Genomic DNA, 18825 nt, shown 5'->3' with positions numbered 1-18825 from the left:
TTGTTTGTGTTGGGGGGGAGGTGAGAGAGAGAGATTGTTATGGTTATTGAAATGGCTTTGATATTTTATGTTCCAATCAAAACAGATTTGACAGCATTTTCTGCTTTTCAAGTTTAAATGATTTCTTTTCCCCATGAAGAAAATTCATTTTTTTCCTCATGAGGAAAATTCATTTTTTTCAATCAGATTTATTGTTTCCCTGAATACATCCTCAACGTGTTTTTTTTTTTGGTTACAAATCCAGAATTTATGGAAAATGTTAGATTGAATTCAAATGAATTTGGAATGAGTGAATTTTCAAAAGGACTTTGTCTGTTTAGAGTTCTGCTGGAGTGAATGAGTGAGAAGGTGGTTAAAAAATTATTTTATATTTCCACAAAATGTAAATGAAATAAAAATCTATGAAAATTTTCACTTCTTTGCTTTTGTTCCTTTCTTTTCTGAACTGAGACTTTCCTTTTGTAAGGTCGAAGGTCATGGGATTGGAAGGCAGTGGAGATGTTGAAAATCTATATATATATATGACCTCAAGTCGAAGTGCTGGGGGGGGGGGTCTTTTGACCTCCCCTGACGGGCACAGAGGTCACTTTTGCAGTCTTCTATCCCCCTATATTTTCTTTATCCTTATGCCTTGTCGAGGAATGAGATGACTTGGTCCTAGCCCTGGCCGGAGTCTTTGGCTGACAGGAGAATAGTCAGATTGTATAGTATTTGATTTTGGAAATGTTTTTTTTTCCCTTTGCAATTGACAAAATAATTGTTTTATTTAGTTTTCAATCCATTCTTTATTCATAATATATTAACATTTGTAGCACAGAACAGCTAAGAACAACCAAAAATAGAATGACTTAAATTGTCAATACTAAAAACAACACAAACAAAAGCAAAAAACAATAAATGTGCAGACCTGCCAACTTGAAAATTAAAAAATTTGTAATTTTTAGGAGATCAAAATTTTAGTTACTACAGTTATTTGTTTTGTTTTTATGGGTTTTACGGCGCTTGCAACACGTTTAGGTTATATCAGCGCCAGTAAATAGGAAGAAAATGGGATAGTAAAAAGTTATAGAATTACAATTAAAGCATCCAAGAAAAAGTAAGAAAAAGGGGAACTGGGAACAAATAGGGATCAGATGTAGATTCCAAGAGCATACCATCAATGTACTTAGTTTGAGATCACCAATAAGTGTCATCTGGACACAAGAACGGCCCCCACTAAGAGGAATACACTCAAATGCTTACATTATAAATTGTAACAAATATAATAAATCTCCCAAAACAATAACTATGCGTTTGACTGTTCCCCCCCCCCCCCCCCCCCCCCCCCCCAGCCAATCTCATTCCAAGAAGACAGAATGCAAGTTGGAAAACAGATATAGGGGGATAAAAGACACAATAAGTACCTCCCTGCCCACTATGGGAGGTAGGAGCCCCACCAGTTACTACAGTTAACTTTAAACAACAATTTACTCAGACAAGGATTGAATGACACTTCAAAATCCTTACAATTACATAGTCTGGAATAAACTTTCATTTTCAATAAGTTTTAATGACTTAGAGATGCTCATGAAGTTATGAAATTGGAGCCAAAATTTCGTAATTCTACGAATTTTTCGTAGTAGTTGGCACGTCTGAACGTGCCAAAACAACTACAGATGACATTGGCAACACGTGTAAATCATTGGCAACACATGTCAATTGTAAATATATCGTCAACAATATTTGGTTGATTTAGGTCACGTCACGTCTCAAGTGACTGAAAATGAGTTCCTGAAATACATGGGCTGTCCATCAATGACCAACCTTTAATAAATCATTTCAGGCATTGGTCACGTGATTAGAGCAGTTCAACAATTGAATCTTTCTTAGGAAATATAAACATGTTTACTTAGTTTATCAAAATTGTAAACAAATCTACGATTCTTACAAAGCAATAAATCTTTAATATTGAAGTAAGTTGTAAAAAGATGTATATGATGTCATTTCTTGGAGCACATTTGGCAGTGTTGATAATGCCATACTGGATTCATGTTGATATAACAATCACATTGACGTCTGGCTGAGACAAAATTTTGGCATCTTTTGGAAATCTGTAATATTTGCTGTCCAAGGTGAAAACAAACAAAAAATCTCTCGATTTGAAAATTCTAGAGAAAAAAGTCAGAAAGATAAAGACTAAGGTGATAGTTGCAAATCTCCTAAAAAAAACAAACAAAACACAACAAACAAACGATGAAATGAAACAAAACAAAACAAAAATCAAAACACAAAATTCTGATTTCGTTTCCATGGAAACAAAAACATAAATTTGATCAGTCATAAAAATGTATCAGAAACAATTTATGGAAAAAGAAATGGTTGATAACAAATATCTAGAACTAGAAATGATTTGAGAAAAATAAACAAAAGCTTTTTAAACTAAAATATATTTTGTAAAGGATGAGATTTCATTCAATGAAATTGTTTTGCAAATCCTGAAAACGAATGGAAATTTGAAGCATTTAATTTACTCCTAATTACCAATTTTGTTTATTTATAATAACAATTTTTAAAAATGTTTTATTATAAGTTTTGAAGGTCATGTTATCAAGGTTTCTTTTATCGATGTAATTTCTCAGCAGTCAGTGAAATGGAAAACCGTATCGACTCGCCACACAACACACTCACAATTTTTCAAGATTGAAGTCAAATATACAAATGAGTATCACAGCTCATATCAAATCATCACCTTATGAAAAAAGACATTTTAGAAGTTTAAAGGCGCTTGTAACACATTTACATCATATCACGAACATTACATTACGCATACAATTCAGCTAGAATGAGAATTCTAATTTACAATATTCCAGGGACAATTGTGCCTTAGAAAATATTTTTACATTTTTAAATTTTTTACAAAAACGTTAACTTGAAGGTCAGTTCATTAAGTGGGAAAAGAAAAATGGCAGCCATTTGCTGGTTTATTATCTTTACAGAGGAAAAAAAAGTTTTTTTTCCTTCGGGATTTTACAGTGAAAGTCATTTCAGTGCTAGTAGAAAATAATAGGGGAAAAGTTTCACATCTGAAATTAGAAAAACCAAAGAAAAAGTAAGACAAAGGGGAAACTGGTTCATAGTCAATTCTAATACATAACAGAGAGATGATTTGCAAGGAAAAAAAATATCTCCCAAAACAATAACTAAGCATTTTTTTGACTGTTTCCCTCCCAGCTAGGACTCCGGCCAGGGTCTGGATAAAACAAAGTAATCTCATTCCAAGACAAAGACAGAAAGCATGTTGGAAACCAGATATAAGGGGATAGAAGACACAGTATGTACCTCCCCTGCCCAATATGGGAGGCCAGCAATCCATAAATGTGTCATTTTGACTTAAGCTAAGGTCCCATCTGGGCACAGGCAAAGAACCTCACTATGAAGGAAACGCTCAAATGCTTACAAAGTACTAGAGATTTTAAACTTAAAAAGTTATAATAGTACATAACAGAGAGATGATTTACAAGGGAACAAAACTATCTCTCAAAAAAGGAACTATGCTTGTCACTGCTTCCCTCGCAGCTAAGGACCCCTGCCAGGACTAGGAAAAAAAATGAGCAAGCTCAATCTAGAACAAAGACAGAGAGCAGCATGGAAAGGAAAAACAGATATAGGGGTATCGAAGTCACAGCAAAAGTTAGCTCTCTGCTCACTAATATATTTTATTTCTAAGAGAAAGAAAGATAAAAGAGGGGATGAGTTCAAACCACGAAATGCAATCCATCAGTGGATCTAGTTTGAGACCAGCTGAAAACCCCACGGAGACATGAACACAAAATCTCACTGCATATCTATAGCGAAATACAGACAAATCTTTCTGGATTTATTATTAAAAATTTTTAAATTTCAATCTTTATGATGGAATTTTCCAGATGTTAGACGATGTCAGATGATTTGTCGTTTCTACGGATGTCGCAAAGATTCCTCTGATATATAAATAGTCTGACACTTCCCAAAAATGACATCAAAATACAAGGTAACAATCACCAAATGCAAGTGGAATGTGAATTGTCATTATCTGTGTGATAGGATACAAATGATCCTAATTGGTCGACAACATGACTGTAGTAGACGTTGGATTCTAGCACACACTCTGGAGAATGCAGAAATCCAATGTTCATGGGAGGCGACAACTTATATAGAGATACAATCTGGCCACCCAGCTCCAGCCTGCCGTATTGCTGAGCGTGCTAGAATCCAGTTCACATTGGCGCTGCCATGTCCTGAGATGTAATTTTCTGGCAAGTGTCAGGCTTCCAATCCAACCACACAAACTGTCAAAGGCTTCCAATCCAACCACACAAACTGTCAAAGGCTTCCAATCCAACCACACAAACTGTCAAAGGCTCCTATCCAACCACACAAACTGTCAAAGGCTTCCAATCCAACCACACAAACTGTCAAAGGCTCTGATCCAAACCACACAAACTGTCAAAGGCTCAGATCCAAACCACACAAACTGTCAAAGGCTCCGATCCAAACCACACAAACTGTCAAAGGCTTCCAATCCAACCACACAAACTGTCAAAGGCTCTGATCCAACCACACAAACTGTCAAAGGCTCAGATCCAAACCACACAAACTGTCAAAGGCTCTGATCCAACCACACAAACTGTCAAAGGCTCCGATCCAAACCACACAAACTGTCAAAGGCTTCCACTCCAACCACACAAACTGTCAAAGGCTCCTATCCAAACCACACAAACTGTCAAAGGCTTCCAATCCAACCACACAAACTGTCAAAGGCTTCCAATCCAACCACACAAACTGTCAAAGGCTCTGATCCAAACCACACAAACTGTCAAAGGCTTCCAATCCAACCACACAAACTGTCAAAGGCTTCCAATCCAACCACACAACAAATTTGTCCAAAAGGCTGTCAACTTTCCAACCACACAAACTGTCAAAGGCTTCCAATCCAACCACACAAACTGTCAAAGGCTTCCAATCCAACCACACAAACTGTCAAAGGCTTCCAATCCAACCACACAAACTGTCAAAGGCTTCCAATCCAACCACACAAACTGTCAAAGGCTTCCAATCCAACCACACAAACTGTCAAAGGCTCCTATCCAAACCACACAAACTGTCAAAGCTCATTCAACCTTAATGTCATAGGCTTCATCAACCACACAACTGTCAAAGGCTGATAAAAAAAAAAATATACATCCACGTCTTGGCTATGGACAGAAATCAAGAAAAAATTACAAATAAAATTAGAATTGGTTTCTGAAAGAGGAGAAGTTTTTTTTTTTTTTAAAGGGTTTTACGACGCTTGGGACACATTTAGGTCATATCAGCACCAGTAAAGGAAGAAAATGGAATAGTCAAAATATTGTAGAGGTACAATCAAAGCACCCAAGGAAAGGTAAGACAAAGGGGAATTGGTTCAAAAAAGGAACCTATGTAGATTCCAAGAGCATACCACCAGTGTATTTAGTTTGAGATCACCTTAAAAGTCTCGTCCAGACACCAGAACAGGATCCCACAAAGAGGAACACACTCAGATGTTTACAGATTACATAACTAACAATACACAACAAAGAGATGATTTACAAGGGAAAAAATATTATCTCCCAAAACTATAACTATACATTTGACTGCTTCCCTCCCAGTCAAGGACTCCAGCCGGGCTGGGACAAAACTAAGTAATCCCATTCCAAGACAATGACAGAAAGCAACTCAGAAAACAGATATAAGGGGATAGAAGACACAGCGTGACCTCCTGCCCACCAGGGGAAAAGAAGAGAAGGTTCATTACATATTTTCCACAGATTTACCATTCTAATTGTGCCCTACAACTACAATGTTTTAATTATTCCCCCAGCAGGCCAAATGGAACCATTTTTCTATTTCATACAGTACCAGTCACCTGTTAGGCATTAATTTTTGTACCAAAACTTACAATGCCTTAACCAGGTACTTATTCACACCTGAGTCGAGTGGTGTAAAGTGTCTTACCCAAGGACCAGAATTATTTGCTATTACTGTCACCCATCACTCAATCGATCATGTTTAACATTGCTTGACTCTTGTGACAAGATGAGATACCACACCACTGAGCCAAAGATGCTGGAGCAAAAAATTCATAGAACTACAAGTTTTTCAGAAAAACAAACAAAAACAAAAGTAATTCAACAATATGATATTTGGCTACTTACTCAATAGTGTTTTTGGCTACTTACCCAGGAGAATTCTGACGACAAAATTCCACTTGTGGATTGGAGGAACCATTTCCACCGTTGTTGACCTGGGTGTTACTGTCGCCATCCCCAACAGTAGACGACGACGACGAGGAGACACTACCAGCAGCACCATCACCACTTTCATTACCACATCTGCTATTACTGTTATTCACGTTGATGATGTTGCTGTGGTCACCATCACCATAATCGTCATCATCGTCCAGACAACCACCACCATCTCTCCCTGCAGTATCATCCCCGCCTCCCCTCTCAGGACCCACGCCGCCATCTCTACCGTCTCCGCTACCTTTTCTCCCTCTCTTGCTGCCTATGGAGAGTTTGACTAAATCAGGGGAGTTAAACGCTCCTCCAAGATTTCCTGTGACAACAGCAGAAGGTGAGATTTTCTCCTTGTCCTTTTTCTCATCCTTCACATTTCTCAACAGATTTGCCGACAGGAACTGGAGGTCTGACTGTCGTGGCTCTGAAGATAGAGCATCAACAATTACGTCTTATGAGATGTTCTAGAGGTTACGTGATACTTGAGATAATGTTTTTTGTTTTTAAGGGTTTTACGGCGCTTGCGACATACTTAGGTCATTTCAGTGCCAGTAAAATGGAACAAAATGGGATAGTCAAATATTCTAGTTTTACAATTGAAAGTAGACAAGAAAAAGTAAGACACAAGGGAATGGCTCAATAGGGAACAGATATGTAAAACAGTACATTGAAGAGAGATGAAATACAAGGAAAGAATATCATCTCCCTGAAACTTTACACATTGGACTGTTTCTCTCCCTGTGGACTGCCAAAAGAAATGAACAAAAACGAATCGAACAGCTTCAAGCTTTGTGTGTTTGGTGTTTTTAAGGGTTTTACGGCACTTGCAACACATTTAGGTCATATCATCGCCAGTATAAAGGAAGATAATTGGATTGCTGATTTTTAAAAATGAAGACACAGAGACCAAACTAAAAGGGATTTACCCAGGTGGTTTTGATTATACATTCACTCATACAGATGATATGCTATAAAAAAACCCCAAACCCATTAAATACAAAACAAAATAAAACAAAACAAATATCTTCCTCCCATGCAAACATACAGACGACTTACTAGAATCTTTTTTAGAACTGCCTCCTCCAGACTTGGTTCTCTCCCTTCCTTCTCTCCCATCCCGTCGGCGACTTTTACGGTCAGAGTCTGGTTCAGCATTTCTGATGGAAATGAAGAAAAGAAAAACAATGTTAACGTTTAATATTCTTTGTCCAAATGAATTGTTGACCAATGTAAACAAAGTGTTAAAAATATGAAAATAAAACCAAAAAAATATAATAAAGAATGAACAAAAACAAAAACAAACAAAAAATTACAAATAACTTATTATTAATGTAATGTTTAAATCTTAAATCTTTTGATATGACCAGAGAAACAAGAAAACAAGAGAAAGACAGATGGTTTTTAGTGCTAATAACACACAATCATACAGAGATAAAAACCAAAACAAACAAACAAACACACGCATACATACATAAACACACACACACACACACACATGCATGCTCACATCTAATCGCCTCACTCATTGAAAAAGGACTTTATTCAAGGCATTAAAATTTAATTCTAAAAAAAAGAACAAAAGGGAGATAGCCGAAGACTTACGCGAGACGAAATGGCAAAGGCTCCAAAAACTCCAGCCCATCCAAGTAGGCCGTCTCTCCCTCGTCCCGACCTGGACAAATAATCATAGAAACAATAATACAAATCAAACCAGGATGGGAATCTGATGAAATATTAAATGTCATAGGCTGGAAAATATCACAAAATAATTGGTGTTTGTTCTCTATCTATCTCTCTCTCTCTCTTTCATACACTATCTCTCCCCTTTTCTCTCTCTCTATCTCTGTTTTGCTCCCTTTCACACACTATCCATTGTTCTCCCTTTCTCCCTCAGCCTGTCTCTCCCTCTCTATTTTAAACACTTTAACTACCTCTCTTTCACATTCCCTCTCTTTCTCACACATTCCCACTAAACATGCTCAAAGCGCTTTACAAGGGGTCCCTGGCCAACAGCAACACTTAACATGTAGGACGGGACATGACGCCTGTTGGACAATATTACAATTTTTCGGACAGAGACAACGCTGTTATCGACCAGGTACTCATTTTACACCTGAGTATGGTGTGAGAATGTGAGTCTTTTCCAAGGACTCAACTATGTGCTGAGCGAGGCGTGAACCCAGGACCTTCCGATCCGAAAGCGAGTGTCATACCATTAGACCACATAGCCGCATATTTACAATGAAAAAAATCCTAAAACTACAACTTGACATTTGACTGTTACCCTCCCAGCCAATGACTCCAACAAGGGAAAGGACAAAGCCAAATAATCTCATTCCACAACAAAGACAAAAAGTATGTTGGAAAAACAGACATGGGGGTATAGAAGACACAGTAAATGACCCCCCTGCCCACTATGGGAGGTCAGGAAACCCATCCAAATGAAATGATATATTATCATTGAAAGTAGATGAAGCCAATTTGACTCCTTACCGACAAGGTTGGAGGCACCTCTAGAAAATGGAGATGTTGATGATGACGACGATGATGATGATGCAGTAACGTCTTGGAATAATGCATTGAGTTGGGAGTGGGTAGGGTGGGAGGAGGTAGAGGAGGAGGATGTCAGGGTTGGATCCAGGGGAAATGGGTCTGGATGAGCATTGGGACGGGGGAAAGACGACTCCAGGGAGTTCCTCAGATGCTGGAGGTTGGTGGTTGGTTTGGATTTCCTCCCTGAGAAAGTCGAGGTGAAATAGTAAGGTTAAGAAAACCAGGATAAAAAGGTTAGGATAAAAAAATGGAAGGGTAAAAAAGTAAATTGGGATAAAAATGGGAGGAATAAAAATGATAGGATAGAAAAAAACATCAGGATAAAAAATAAAAGATCAGGATAAAAAAAAAGGGAAGGAAAAATAATCAGGGCAAAAATGGCAGGAATAAAAAAGTCAGGATTAAAAAAAAAGTCAAAACATAAACATAAACCAAACGTAAAAAAATGCAATTATTTCATAGAAATTGTTTATTAAAAAACGGTGGTTTTCAAGGAAGAGAAAATTTCTAAATGTTCTATTGCTTTGAGAGATTTATATAATGCTTCTTCAAGTCCTGAATATGCATGTGATTATGCATAAATTTCCTTAAGCTCAATCACTCTGGACGGTTTGTTATTTTGAAAATGAATTTTCATTTCCGGATCAACTTTTGAAAAAAAACAAGGTAAAATTTTATTGATTTTCCTCTTAAACTCAGTAAGACCTCTGAATATGGAGGAGCGGAAGAAAAAATTATAATTGGTTTAAAATAATAAAACGACAAAAATTTGAAAACCAAATCAATGATATATCAAAACTTATCCATTCTCATCTCCCTTACCAGATCTATATTTCCTGGCTTCTGTCTCGCTGGTGACGGCCGCATTGGCCGCTGCAATGGTGGAAGCGGCCAATTCTGTAAATCTGATCAAGAAAAATAAGCAGATTCGTGAACTTTTGTTTAATTAATTCAGTATTGATATTAAGTCTAAGCCACGTTGCACTTAGTCCACGGTATCATTGTTTCATGTTAATCCTTATTTCTTTCTTAAAAATTAAGCCACTCTACCACGAAATAACCCATCAAAAACAATTGTCAGATGTCAATAGATTTCAATGTGGGTGACCCACGTTGTTCAAAGTGAGAAAATTGGGGAGTAATAAATAATCATGCCCAATAATCAAACATAAGTGACTGAAGCAGGTTTGAACCCAGGACCTTCTGGGTGTTACAGTGCAATTGTTTTAAGCACTCGGCCTTTAAATAAAAGTAGTCTAACAAATTTTTTTTAAAATTTAATTGTTAAAAACTTTTTAAAATGTATATCTCACTTATCAATTAATTTTTTTTTTCAAACTTGATCTTTTATACAGTGCAATGTTTATTAAATGTGCTCAAAGCCTATACAGTCCAGTTGTGCCATTCCAATATTTTCAGAGAGACAAGAGACAGCCTGGTGTCCATATACACAGGTAACTTAACTTTAAATTTTGAAAAAGGAGGAACTTTACGTGTGTGCCGACTGACCAGTTGTTATAACAAATCTTATCCAAAAGCTTTGATAAATGGACACCCAATATAATGTTCACACTGTTTACATAAAGTTTGAAAAAAATGTAAAATAGAAATACACTTACCAAACTATTACAAAATACCAGAGATTGAGAAGGGCAGGTAAGTGTAAGTGGGGGAGGGGAGGGGGGGGAAGCGACGCTAATGGAGCCCATAGTGTAGAGAATGGGGATAGCGGATTTCTGCTACCTAGCGGAAAATTGAGTCCTACGCATCTAACACCTGAATGCAGTTAGAGAATATGACTACAGAGCCTTTTACAAAGAATCAACTTTCTATGCAACTCCAAGAGCAGGAGCCCGAAAGCGAGTGTTACACCATAGAACTAGAAAGACGAAAAAACTGTCAAAGGTATTGGTAGGAAAATTCCTAGGACCCTGACCTTTGTTGGAAATGTTCCAGCACATCTTCTGCCGATTTCCTAGATCCATCATGTCCCTTGTCTGAAACATCCAATCCAACACCAGATTCATCTGGGTGGGATACTGAAACAGAAGTACAAAAGTACACATAAGTACAAGGATGTAAACCCTGACAAAACAGTATTGTGTCAAGGTGTACCAGGTGTCAAAAAATGACTTAAAATGAAAGTGATCAGAAATACAAATTGAAAAGAAAAGAAAACATAAACCTTGAGCATTTATATAGTGCAATATCCACTAATCATGCTCAAAGGGCTTTACTAACGGTCCCTAGGCAACAGCAACACGTAACATGTAGGACCTTTTAGGTGATATTACAATTTTACACCTGAGTACGATGAGAGAATGTGAGTAAAGAGCCTTTTCCAAGGACTCAACTATGCACTGTTCTGAACAGGACTCAAACGGTGGACTTTCCAGTCAGAAGGCAAGTGTCATAGCACAAGCACACATAGCCACTCATAAATGGTTCTGGTCCATTTCTATACAGATACATTTTGTATGTAAACAAACACGCATAAGGGCCATTGTTTTTTAAACCTCATGAATGAGAGATATTCAACTTTTGCCATCACTTTGTCAGTTTACTTTCATCTTCTTCTTATATATATACATACACACACTACATACACACACACTACACATAAACGAACACTACACATACACACATACAAATGGATAATGACCAAATATAAATAATCAGAGAAAAAAAAAATCGAGATGATTTAAAACAAATAAATGAATAAATAAATATGAATAAATAAGTTATCAATTAACCAAAAAGTAAATATATTATTGTGTATAAAAATTCATAAATAATTAAATACATAAAATAAATAAATACATAAATATTAAAGCTAGTGTTGCTTTAAGTCATGATGACCATTATCTACCAAATTCTCCTCACCAGCCCCAGTTCCACTGGTGGACGATTCACCAATCCTGTCCACCTTCCCTGCCCCTCGGTGATCCTTCCCATGATGCAACTGTTGTTGTTGTTGATTTTGGTGGGGAGGGCGATAGAAAGACTTGTCGCTGTTGCTGAATGGTTTATCCAGGTTTAAGTCCAACCAATTGTTAGAGAACAGACTTCCATCTCCGCTACCGTCTAGAGATTTAGACAAAAATTCACACATTGACAATTCATCACGTACTAGTCTTTAATATGATAACACCCTTTTCAAATCCCTATAGGTTGTTTGAAAGGTGACATCCATGTTTTTCAGTTAATTGTTACTGGCAGGCTTGTAAGAAATAGAAATGATTTATGCAAAAAGTCATGAGAAAACAAAATAGATTTGTTGTTGGGAATCTTAAAGTACTTATGACCTTTTAAACCCTTATGAAGGAATAATAATAGGAAGATAATGGCACAGCTGCAAAATAATCATATACCATGAGTTTATCTGCCCTTACAGGTCGGCACTCAAGAAATACAAGACTTTGTCAATGATGGGTATCATACCGGTGGCATTGAGGTGTCGGTTGAAGGCGTCGTTGAGTTGGTTGGACCAGGATGAAAGACCTCCATTGTCCGAAGACGTGTGTTGTTCTAGGAAGTGTAGTAAAGAGGCTTCGTTGTCCTTCTTCACACTGTTAGAGTGACAACAACAAAATGGATCATAATTTATCACCAATATTTTTCATACTCATGGTTGACTATTTCACCTTACTCCATAATGCTCCTTTTGCCAAAACTTTTGTATAAATATTTTTTTCCAAAGGTGAAAAGTTAGTGTCCAACCCCCGTCTTCACTCAATTCAAAACAAAATCTAAACATTCAAATCATGTGACCCATCATCTCAAAATGTTAAGTTTGGATGAATCGGATGCTAGTAAGACAAATTTAAGTAAAACTGACCAAAGCAATGATATCTATGGCTTCTAGTATTCTAAAAATTCTATATTTGTTTCTCACAATAAAACATGGAAACTCAACACAAGTCGGATATTTTAAAACTAAAAATTCAATTTTCCACATCTCAACCATCCGGACATAATACCGTTTTGATGCATTGGGTCACATATATTTAATTCTCACATGAACCCAATCGTGTTATTATATTATTATTATTATTATTATTATTATTATTATTATCATTATCATCATTATGATCATTAATATTATTATTACTACGAACATTATTATTATTATTATTATTATTATTATTATAACGAGTGTTATTATTAACATTATTATTATAATTATTATGATTATTGCTCTTATCATTATCATCATAATTATTGTTATTACTATGAGTTATGAGATGATACATTACTCATGTCTTTATACCAAGTGGCTGAGTTTAGTTTTGGATGAGTCTTTTTGAACAACCCTGTAGTTCTATTTTAGGAAATACAAAATTGACAGTCTGACTGAATCAGTTGTTTGCTTTGTCTACTTCTGAAGAAGAGAACATACCTTGACGGGGGACACGATAGATTGTTGGAGGCCCTGCTATTGCTACTTGTGGCACTTCCTAGTCTATTGCTGGCCACTGGATCCATTGAGAGGCCATCACCATTACCACCACCGTTACTACCACCAGCGGTGGCAGCGTCTAGAGACAGGGACGATAAGGCAGTGGTCAGGCTACTGGCAGTGGAAGGAATGGCAGCCAAGCTGGCAGATCCGTGAGACCACTCTAACATGTGGTCCACATCGTTGTCCTGGGACCTGTAGTGTTGAACAAGCCAGTATTTTAACATGTGGAAAAGACTAATATTATTGGGACAAACAATAGGGAACAAAAATGTGAGGTAAAAAAACTGGTTCCAATCTGATTGGACGTGCCTCAGCTTTTACTTTGATTTTATTGATTTCTCTGTCAAATTCAATTTGGTCATTAATTTTAAAAATATTTTCATGCAGAGAATTCCACATTCGGATGGTGCTTGGAAAAATCAAGTTGAGATGAGCATTGACTCGTGACCTCGGGACATCATAGGAGGCCAAGAGACCCCATCCCAACAGCACATGCATGGCTTCCTCATCTATGTCATTTTCCTCAGTGTAATCTTATTCCAAGACAGAGGCAGAATGGAAAGTGACAAAGGAGCACAGATACATGAGGATAGAAGACATAGCAAGAGTGACTTATTTCCTTTCAGCATGGGAGGCCAAAAGATCCCATTCCAACAGTACATACATGGTTTCCTCATCTATGTCGTTTTCATCTGTGTGTCCATCTGTACCCTGGTCACTACTGGCAGCCATGGACAAGAGCAGGGAGTCGATGGGTTGGTCTTCAAGTTCCTCTACATTCATATCCTGATAAATAAAAAAAAAAGGAAAATAAAGTCAGGTTAAAAACTTCCAGATGGTCTGTAGCAAATTCCTGCCTTCCATAAATTTATAAATAGAAACACAGCCACAGTTTTCAAATGTTTTCTCAAGACTAATAATTGTCTTTCTTTAAATATTCATTGAAATCTCTCTCATCTCTTGTCTAATTGCCCTTGCTTCCTCTCCCCATGTATATATATATATATATATATGTGTGTGTGTGTGTATGTGTGTGTGTGAGTGTGTGTGTGTGTGTGCTTGTGTTGGGAGGTGGTCATCTTTGTAAACAAAAAAACAACATCATAAGACAGGTATTATTAAACATTCTTCCTGCAACACTTTTGGTCCAATATGAAAACAGATGTAAATCAAAATAACTACACATTGACCCTCACACACACACACCCATCTAAAATATAAACACATACATCAAAACGCCCCACATACACACAATTCAATCCCATACCGTATAACCATAATTGTCATCATCCCCTTCTCCTTCGGCATCTTCCCCTGATGAACAACTGATCAGCTCTTCCTCTATCAGGTACTCTATATTGGGAGCCTCTTCATCGGCAGTGGATGTGGGGGTGGCGGCGGGGTGGTGCTCTCCTGTGGCATAGGGCTGGGTGGGAGTGGTGGCAGCTGGCACTATGGACACAGAGGATCCAGACGATGAGGTGGATGACGATGATGTAGATGATGATAGAGATGATGTAGTTGTCGTTATCAGCACTGGAGATAAAAGTTGGGCAGTGCTTGATGAAGCACCTCCAGCTGCCTCGGCAACGTCGTGGAGGTTTGTAGAATCCAAGGGCATGGCTGACACCTCAGGACCTGAGGGCCAAAACAAACAAACAAACAATGAAAATGAAGACATGCATATCATAACCCTAAAGTCTGATCTCAAAGGCAAAGACCTGCTTCAAACCTCCAAAAATATTCTTGCACTTTTATTCATGTCAGTTTCCACAGCTTTAGAAAGGATGAAAAGTTAATAAATTTCATTATATAATATATCCATTTTAAGTAAATTGCAAATAGATTCGCCAATTTCTATCTAAAATCTGGGTCTAAAAGTTGGTATAGGTTGAATGAAAAAAGGAAAAAAAAAAGAAAAAAAAAGAAATTCAAGAAAATTTAGGACTTAAAGTCCATATAAATCTTAGTAACCGACTGGTCTGTTTATGTGTATTCAGCTTTCATCTATTATTTGTAAAATTGACCGTTGAGCTTACAAGTTACATAACAATTTGTTTTTACAGAAATGAACATCTTTTGTTTGATTAAAAACTACAAGGAAATAAAATAGCTGGGATGACAAGATGACTAAAATAAGGACAAGTCAGAGCTCTATCCGAGATCCTCTCTCCACCACACAGTGACTGGATAACTGACTGTCCGTAAGAAAGAAAAATACCATCCAACAAACCAGCATTCTAACCAAAGGACGTGAATCGATGTCACAATTGGACAGGAAACGTCAGCCTTAGCTGGCAACTTGTCTAGGAGATGGAATCTCTGACAAAACAACCACTGCCTTGTGGACAAGTCTTGGATGAATAAAGGCTGTGGTATCACATCCTGACAGAAAAGCTGGCCGAAAGACAAAATCAGCCAAACCCAAAAGCAGCAGCGACATTCATAACTCTCACCCCCCCCCCTTCAATCATGGGGAAAGAAGACGAAGAAGAAGGAGAAGAGGACAAAGAAGGAGAATAATATAATAATAATAATAATAATAATAATAATAATAATAATAAGAAGAGAAGAAGAAGAAGAAGAAGAAGAAGAAGAAGAAGAAGAAGAAGAAGAAGAAGAAGAAGAAGAAGAAGAAGAAGAAGAAGAAGAAGAAGAAGAAGACGAAGAAGAAGAATCAATTGTTACTATCCATATCATGCTACAAAAACATGGATTAATTCTGGTTTGATGGGCCTGGGACATATTAAAAGACAATATTTCCACACATACCTGGTATGGCATTGGATTTCCCTGGAAAGTTTGTGTTGTTACGGGATAACTCAAGCAGGAGACGCTGAAATAATCAGGAAAATAAAAAGCTTATTGCCATTGATTTCATGTTTTGTTTTTGTTTTAAAAGGTTTTATGGCGCTTGCAACACATTAAGGTCATATCAGTGCCAGTAAAAAGGAAGAAATTGGGATAGTAAAAAGTTTCAGAATTACAATTAAAGCATCCAAGAAAAGGTAAGACAAGGGAATTGGTTCAAATAGGAAACAGATGTGGATTCCAAGAGCACACCATCAAAGTACTTAGTTTGAGATCACCTTCATGTCTCATCCAGACACAAGCACAGGTCCCCACTAAGAAGAATACACTCAAATGTTTACAAATTATACATAATATGTAAAAAAACATTATACAGTACATGACAGAGAGATGATTTACAAGGAAAAAAATATCATCTACCAAACCTAACTATACATTTGACTGTTTCCCTCTCAGCCAGGGTACCCGGCCAGGACCAGGACAAAACCAAGTAATCTCATTCCAAGACAAAGACAGTAATAATAGTATGTGAAACATATCACTTACGATAAGATGTGAAATCAACAACGATATGACATCTGCCTTTAAATTCCTTTTGAAAAGCTTTAATTGAATGACATGTTGGATGTCACATTGATGAAGTAGAAAACAATTTTACAATTATAGGTTGCCTGAGGCATCACAATGAAATAAACATTGTTTCATATCTAAACCTTTTCATTTTATATATTTTTTTTTTTTTTTGCTGGGATTTTAATGGCACTTGTGGAGTTTTTTGGCAGTTTTAGTGCCAATAAAAAGGAAGTTTGTACACAACACATCATCATCATCATCGCATTTTCAGCCTGGGTCAGGGTATAGGCCACAGACAAACAGTTTCCATCCCTCTCTTTCTTGAGCTAACTTTTAAAATCTCGTTCCATGTCCCCACACGGGGGACACAACACATAGGGCAATTTAAATAGATTTAGAGTTCAATGCTTGTAACATTTTAGGGTCAGAAGCATCCAAGACAAAAAAAAGTAAGACAAAAGAGGACAATTCTTATTCTACCACTGTCCCAACCTGAGGCCACCCATTGGAGGTCTTATCGAATATTCACACAAAAGGGGAGACACTCAGATGGTTTCTGATACACACACACACAGACACACCCAAACTCACACAGATGCAAACACATTTCTCTGACAGTCACATAAAAATACACATGCTAACATCACATCTGACAGACTCTCTTATAAAAAAAATAAAATTCACAAGTGGACCTGGGACAAGCCAAGTCATCTCATAATTGAGAAAAAGGGACAACCGATTGAAATCAAAAATAATAATCAACTGTGTGTGTGGCTATGTGGTCCAGTGATATGACATTCGTCTTCGGATCAGAGGTCCTGGGTTCAAGCCCAGCTCTGAGCCGTGCACAGTTGAGTCCTTGGAAAAGGCTCTTTACTCATATTCTCTCGTAATCATGAGTAAAATGAGTACCTGGCTGTTTACAGTATTGTATCTGTTTGAAAAAAAATGTCTCGTCCTGCATGTTAACTGTTGCTGTTGGCTAGGGATCCTTTGTAAAGTGCTTTCAACACGTTTAGTGGATATTGCACTATATAAAAGCTTAAGGTTATTGTTGTTTTTTAATAAATTAAACGTTAATAAAACCTAGAGACAACCATCAAAGGATCAAGAGACAAATGCTAGAAAGATAAATTTGAGCAGACATTTTAACACACAATTTATTATAAAAGTTAGGTTGACAACATTGACTTACATTCTTCAAGGAGTTGTTCTGTTGTGTATACTGTGCTTGGGCTGACTCCAACTGACTGATGTACCTGTCAGATATAAAGAAAGGTTGTTTTTTTTTATAAGAGTTTTACAGTGTTTGCAACACATTTAGGTCAGATCAGCGCCAGTAAAAGGGAAGAAAATGAGATCGTCAAAAATTAAAGCACTCAAGAAAAAGCAAGACAAAGGGAAATTGGTTCAAATAGGGAACAAGAGCACATCATAATTGTACAGAGTTTGAGACCACCTAAAATCTCACCCATACACCAGCACAAGATCCCACTAAAAGGAAGACACTAAAATATATTTACAAGATATGTTCAAAACAAAAAATCAAACTGCCTACATAAAAAAGAGATGATTGACAAGGACAAAAATATCATCTCCCAAAATTAACGCTATACACTTGACTGTTTCCCTCTGTCAAGGACTCTGGCAAAGGCCAGGCCAAAACAGAGTAATCTCATTTGAAGACAAAGATTGAAAGCAACTCAGAAATCAGATATAGGGGGATAGAAGAACAGCAAGTGACCTCCTGCCCACCATGGGAGGTCAAAAGACCCCACCCAGGAAAACCAATGAAGACGTTGAATAAGAAGAAGGGATTTCAGTCCTGATATAAATTGACAGAAATTAGCATAAAAAGTGACAAATAGATATTCAACTTGCTCCCTTCAACCATTGGAAAGAAATTGATCACATTATCTCCACAATTCAAGCTGATTTTCTCATATTTGTTCTCAAAAAATCCTATTTTGAATATATATTTAAAAAATAATTGACAACTTAACACTTATGTTTTACACGAGAATGAGCAATGTATAAATTTGTATTACTTTTATTATTATTATTATAACACTTAGAACTCACTGAATTTTTTGGAAATAGGAAAATAAGATAGATAGATAGTGGCCAATTCAGGAGCAAGGCCAGGGA

The 18825-nt window shown here is 37.0% G+C and overlaps 1 protein-coding gene across 1 annotated transcript in view; it reads right to left on the bottom strand.

The window, feature by feature from the left end:
- Positions 1–760: 760 nt before the first annotated feature.
- LOC144967656 (uncharacterized) overlaps positions 761–18825 on the bottom strand; it is a 48587-nt gene continuing 30522 nt past the window's right edge. Inside the window, exons 13-26 of the mRNA XM_078905177.1 lie at positions 17873–17936; positions 16066–16129; positions 14561–14931; positions 13958–14079; positions 13231–13485; positions 12273–12400; positions 11715–11915; positions 10768–10870; positions 9654–9736; positions 8772–9014; positions 7881–7950; positions 7335–7435; positions 6219–6702; positions 761–5213 (exon numbers count right to left, since the gene is read on the bottom strand). Of these exons, the coding sequence (XP_078761303.1) occupies positions 5123–5213; positions 6219–6702; positions 7335–7435; positions 7881–7950; positions 8772–9014; positions 9654–9736; positions 10768–10870; positions 11715–11915; positions 12273–12400; positions 13231–13485; positions 13958–14079; positions 14561–14931; positions 16066–16129; positions 17873–17936 (2380 nt within the window). The 3' untranslated portion in view covers positions 761–5122. The remainder of the gene's footprint in view (positions 5214–6218; positions 6703–7334; positions 7436–7880; positions 7951–8771; positions 9015–9653; positions 9737–10767; positions 10871–11714; positions 11916–12272; positions 12401–13230; positions 13486–13957; positions 14080–14560; positions 14932–16065; positions 16130–17872; positions 17937–18825) is intronic.

Source organism: Berghia stephanieae, chromosome 3 (genome assembly GCF_034508935.2).
Source record: "Berghia stephanieae isolate SIO BIC M18660-M18661 chromosome 3, UCSD_Bste_1.3, whole genome shotgun sequence".
Lineage (NCBI taxonomy): Eukaryota > Metazoa > Mollusca > Gastropoda > Nudibranchia > Aeolidiidae > Berghia > Berghia stephanieae.
This window is presented reverse-complemented; position numbering and strand designations above follow the sequence as displayed.